The 6,000-nt window shown below is 49.3% G+C and overlaps 1 protein-coding gene across 2 annotated transcripts in view; it reads right to left on the minus strand.

The window, feature by feature from the left end:
- DNAJC3 (DnaJ heat shock protein family (Hsp40) member C3) overlaps nucleotides 1-944 on the minus strand; it is a 63,206-nt gene extending 62,262 nt beyond the window's left edge. Inside the window, exon 1 of one of the 2 annotated variants that reach the window (XM_006074282.4) lies at nucleotides 712-943. In XM_006074282.4, the coding sequence (XP_006074344.1) occupies nucleotides 712-793 (82 nt within the window). In that variant the 5' untranslated portion in view covers nucleotides 794-943. Of the gene's footprint in view, nucleotides 1-711 lie in introns of both variants that reach the window. The other variant, XM_025262670.3, reaches the window with a different exon arrangement.
- Nucleotides 945-6,000: the final 5,056 nt, after the last annotated feature.

A 6,000-nucleotide genomic window follows, 5' to 3' on the forward strand; every position in this document is an offset into this window, starting at 1 on the left:
CAGCCAACATGCCAAACTGTAGGACTGAAGTGAAAATTAGCGTTCGTATCTTCTTAAAAATGGATTCCCTACCACCCCACCCCCACCCCAGGGAACTCGTAAAAGGAAAGGTTGAGTGACACCAGACTGGAAACTGTAAAGCCACAAACTTTTAGTGCCTTGCCCGCCGGGAGGTTGAATTTCAGCAGCGGCTCCTTAACGCACCAAGCTAACAACTTCGAGACACAACCCAGAGCAGAGTGGGGTGACGGTTACTCACTTCTAACTTCCAACACGACACTGTCCCCTCCACCTCCCGGAACTCCAAAGCCAAAGCACCCTCCCTTCGGGCCACCTTTACAGCCTCCTCCCAGCACCGCTGACCCGGAGCCCCCGGCGCCGATCGAGGGTCCCAAGCGAGGCCGGGACCGGACAGCCGCCCGGGTCTCCGCGCCCTAGGACTCCCCAGAAGTCGCCGGCCCGGCTCCTCAGTCCATACCCGCGGTTCCGCGGCCCGCCGCTGCCCACACCTCTCCCCCAGACAAACCCGGAACCGGGAGCCGGCCCCCGCCCTGGGGCGGGCTCAGGCCCAGGCCGGCCGCGGAGTCCCCGGCTCCCGCCCCGGCCGCCCCGAGACGCTCGGCGGGGAAGCGCCGGGAGGCCTGGCCGCCCCTCCACCCCCCACCACACCCGGAGCGCGCCTCCTCCGGGCCGGGGCGGGACACGACTCACCTTCGTACTGCAGGTCCACCAGGACCAGCAGGAAAGGGAACACCGAGCCCAGCCGGCTGGTCACAGAGCCGGGGGCCACCATGTCCGAGAGCGCGGGCGCAGAGGAGGAGCAAAGCTGCGGGGCTCACCTGCCCCCCGCCGCTGCGCTCAGGCTGCAGCTGCGGCCACCCGCCCGCAGTCTGCTCTCGCTTGGGCCTAAGGCGGCTGGCGCCTAGAGGAGGGAGGCGGCAGCGGCGGCGGCGGGCGGGGCCCTGGCTACGCCACGCCCCCAGCGCCGCTGCGGCCCAATCGCCTCCTTCCTGGCTGCGCTTCTACTGGGCTCGCCGGGATCGTGGTTCGCGCTGATAGGCCGCGGGGGCCGCCGCCCCGCCCCGTCTCTGATAGGATAACGTGGAAGCACGAGACGAGGCTGCGTCCGCCGGTGGCGGAGCTGTCAGGAGCTCTAAACCGCCGCGGCCGGGCTGAGGGGAGGCGGTCCGGGGAGGCTTGTGTGGCGGCCGCCGAGTCCGCATGCGCAGGCCGCCCAACTCTTTTTGGGTCGGCCTCCAGCGCGCCGGCTTGGCTAGGAGGAGAAGGCTCTCAGCAATCCGAGGTTTTCCTGTGTGTTGTTTGGAGAGAGAGAGAAGGGAAGCCGCCGCGTCAGGGATGAGAAGCCAGACCTGGTGCCAGGAAGTCTGCGGGACTGGATCGCGGAACAGGACGAGTCGCAGAGCCTGCTGCCCTCGCGCTGGGCGTCTCAGAACCAATACGGACCGAACCCTGAGGAGGGCTCGAGAAACGATCAGGAGAACCTGGAGCGCAGTAAAGTAGGGTTAACCGATGGAGCCAGGAGTATTTCAGGGAGCTTTTCAGGCACAATCAAGTACGTTAGGGTCCTAAAGCAGGTTAAGTGAGAATGGCATGGAAGCCTGGGACCCAACCCCCGACCGTCCAGGGGACCAGCGTGTCCAGAAAAGAGCAATTCTGGAAGATTTTGTGCAAAAGAAACCTAGGAAGCACAGCAACTAAGAGAGCAAAGGGCTGTTGAGAGTACAGCCGACGTCAACTATAAGGGGGAAAAAAAGAAAGAGCTGTTAGGACTGGATTTTGTATCTTGTGCTCATGAGATGAAACTTGAGAGACATGAACAAGATAAAGTTCAAGTTATGCAGTCTGGGCGTTAAACTTGTTCACATCCACTTCCTCTGGCATCCCCAACACAACGCACACTCTACACCAGTGATGCTTCCCATTGGGTGAGACAGTAATGCCTTTCTGTGTTAAGCGTTGTCAAGTGTAAAGTTATTACTTTTCCAGATTACATTTGCTTCCTTGGTGGTACTGTACACTTTAGAACTCATGAATGATAAATAGCATAGTGAATTTGTGATTTCCTTAAAAAATACACTCAGAGGCTAAAAAGCTTTCTAAGCTTTTATTCCAGAGGGAACTAATGCAAAGGAAATGGTTTGCAGAAAGGAAAAACAAGCCAAAAACACAGTCCCTTAGTAGTTGTGGTGGAAAGCAATACAATATAATATGAACAGGGGAGGATTCAAATCCAGGAAATTTTGCTGCACACCGCACCTCTTAGCTAAAGCTATCTTCATTTGTAAAGTGGGTATGACACTGATAGCCTCAACGGTTTGTTCTGAGGTTTCATGAAGGGGGTACAAATTTTTCTAAATTATAAAATATTACGTGGGCTTCCCAGGTGGGGCTAGTGGTAAAGAACCAGCCTGCCAATTCAGGAGATGTAAGAAACGCTGGTTTGATCCCTAGGTGGGGAAGCTAACCTACAGGCGGGCATAGAAACCCACTCCAGTATTCTTGCCTGGAGAATCCCTTGGACAGAAAAACCTGGCAGGCTAAGGTCCATAGGGTTGCAAAGAGTCAGACACAACTGAAGGGACTTAGCACACACACATGCAAACAAGTGGTATTCATACTTCTAACAAAAGTGAGATCATGAGGCTCCTCTTTGGAATTTTTTTTAATTTTTATTTTGTCCTTTCCTGTATAGGGCTTCCCTGGTGGCTCAGATGGTAAAGAATCTGCCTGCAATGCAGGAGACCTGGGCTCAATCTCTGGGTTGAGAAGATGTAGAGAAGAGAATGGCTACCCACTCCAGTATTCTTGCCTGGAGAATTCCGTGGACACAGGAGGAGCCTGGCAGGCTACAGTCCATGGGGTCGCAGAGAATCGGGCATGACTGAACAACTAACGCCTTCACTTCACTGTTCCTTATCAACCATCACAAGGCAGTGTTAGTGAAAAAAGAGCAGATGATTTTAGTGTCCACAAGTAAATAGTGAAGACATCATCTGGATAAAGTACTGTGGCCAAGGCAGCTAACAAAATGTTGAACATAATGAGGACAGAATTTTGTGAGCAAATAATTTGTTGTTGTTCAGTCGCTCAGTCGTGTCTGAATCTTTGCCATCCCATGAACTGTAGTCCTCCAGGCTCCTCTGTCCGTGGAATTTTCCAAGCAAGAATACTGGAGCGGGTTGCCATTTCCTTCTCCAGGGGATCTTCCCAACTCTGGGATTGAACCCAAGTTTCCTGCATGGCAGGTAAATTCTTTACCACTGAGCCACCACGGGGAGCCCAAACAAATAATACTATACCATGAATTATCACCAGAATGCTGCCTGTCTGTGATTTTGATCTTAAGGAAAAGCAGTGCTAAAGAAGTTCTAAGAATGGAAATTAAAAATGATTAAGGAGAGGATAGACATTGTGCAGAAGTGAAGTCGCTCAGTCATATCCAACTCTTTGCAACCCCATGGACTGTAGCCTACTAGGCTCCTCCGTCCATGGGATTTTCCAGGCAAGAATACTGGAGTGGGTTGCCATTTCCTTCTCCATAGATAATAAATAACAAGAGCCTTCAATGTTGAGTGATTTTAAAAATTAACTGATCAACTTGCATATCAGTGACGCCTAAATCTTAAAACTAAGATTTACAAAGTATCCCGTGGAAGAGAGAACTTTAAAACAAAGAAAGGAAACATTATTTTAGACTGCAGTTAGTGTCCAGGGCTAAAATTATCTTTATGTATAAAATGCTTAGGCATGTTTTCTCCAGTGCTCATCTGGGCATGGTTTTCACCTGATCACCCCTGCCAATAAAATCAAATTAATCCAGTGATTATAGAGAAAATTATAAATATTGTTTGCATTTATCAACATTTATCAGATCAGATCAGATCAGATCAGTTGCTCAGTCGTGTCCGACTCTTTTCGACCCCATGAATCGCAGCACTCTAGGCCTCCCTGTCCATCACCAACTCCTGGAGTTCACTCAGACTCACGTCCATCCAGTCAGTGATGCCATCCAGCCATCTCATCCTCTGTCGTCCCCTTCTCCTCCTGCCCCCAATCTCCCAGCATCAGAGTCTTTTCCAATGAGTCAACTCTTTGCATGAGGTAGCCAAAGTACTGGAGTTTCAGCTTTAGCATCATTCCTTCCAAAGAAATCCCAGGGCTCATCTCCTTCAGAATGGACTGGTTGGATCTCCTTGCAGTCCAAGGGACTCTCAAGAGTCTTCTCCAACACCACAGTTCAAAAGCATCAATTCTTCGGCGCTCAGCCTTCTTCACCGTCCAACTCTCACATCCATACATGACCACAGGAAAAACCATAGCCTTGACTAGACGAAACTTTGTTGGCAAAGTAATGTCTCTGCTTTTGAATATGCTATCTAGGTTGGTCATAACTTTCCTTCCAAGGAGTAAGCATCTTTTAATTTCATGGCTGCAGTCACCATCTGTAGTGATTTTGGAGCCCAGAAAAATAAAGTCTGGCACTGCGCCTAAGGTAAGAGAAACCCAAGTAAGACGGTAGGTGTTCCAAGAGGGCATCAGAGGGCAAACACACTGAAACCATACTCACAGAAAACTAGTCAATCTAATCACACTAGGACCACAGCCTTGTCTAACTCAATGAAACTAAGCCATGCCCGTGGGGCAACCCAAGATGGGCGGGTCATGGTGGAGAGATTTCACAGAATGTGGTCCACTGGAGAAGGGAATGGCAAACCACTTCAGTATTCTTGCCTTGAGAACCCCATGAACACTATGAAAAGGCAAAATGATAGGATACTGAAAGAGAAACTCCCCAGGTCAGTAGGTGCCCAATATGCTACTGGAGATCAGTGGAGAAATAACTCCAGAAAGAAGGAAGGGATGGAGCCAAAGCAAAAACAATACCCAGCTGTGGATGTGACTGGTGATAGAAGCAAGGTCCGATGCTGTAAAGAGCAATATTGCATAGGAACCTGGAATGTCAGGTCCATGAATCAAGGCAAATTGGAAGTGGTCAAACAAGAGAGGGCAAGAGTGAATGTCGACATTCTAGGAATCAGCGAACTGAAATGGACTGGAATGGGTGAATTTAACTCAGATGACCATTATATCTACTACTGTGGGCAGGAATCCCTCAGAAGAAATGGAGTGGCCATCATGGTCAACAAAAGAGTCCGAAATGCAGTACTTGGATGCAATCTCAAAAACGACAGAATGATCTCTGTTCGTTTCCAAGGCAAACCATTCAATATCACAGTAATCCAAGTCTATGCCCCAACCAGTAACGCTGAAGAAGCTGAAGTTGAATGGTTCTATGAAGACCTCCAAGACCTTTTAGAACTAACACCCAAAAAAGATGTCCTTTTCATTATAGGGGACTGGAATGCAAAAGTAGGAAGTCAAGAAACATCTGGAGTAACAGGCAAATTTGGCCTTGGAATACGGAATGAAGCAGGGCAAAGACTAATAGAGTTTTGCCAAGAAAATGCACTGGTCATAACAAACACCCTCTACCAACAACACAAGAGAAGACTCTATACATGGACATCACCAGATGGTCAACACCAAAATCAGATTGATTATATTCTTTGCAGCCAAAGATGGAGAAGCTCTATACAGTCAGCAAAAACAAGACCAGAAGCTGACTGTGGCTCAGACCATGAACTCCTTATTGCCAAATTCAGACTGAAATTGAAGAAAGTAGGGAAAACCACTAGACCATTCAGGTAAGACCTAAATCAAATCCCTTATGATTATACAGTGGAAGTGAGAAATAGATTTAAGGGCCTAGATCTGATAGACTGCCTGATGACCTATGGAATGAGGTTCGTGACACTGTACAGGAGACAGGGATCAAGACCATTCCCATAGAAAAATGCAAAAAAGCAAAATGGCTGTCTAGGGAGGCCTTACAAATAGCTGTGAAAAGAAGAGAAGTGAAAAGCAAAGGAGAAAAGGAAAGATAGAAACATCTGAATGCAGAGTTCCAAAGAATAGCAA

The sequence above is a fragment of the Bubalus bubalis genome, chromosome 13 (assembly GCF_019923935.1).
Source record: "Bubalus bubalis isolate 160015118507 breed Murrah chromosome 13, NDDB_SH_1, whole genome shotgun sequence".
NCBI lineage: Eukaryota > Metazoa > Chordata > Mammalia > Artiodactyla > Bovidae > Bubalus > Bubalus bubalis.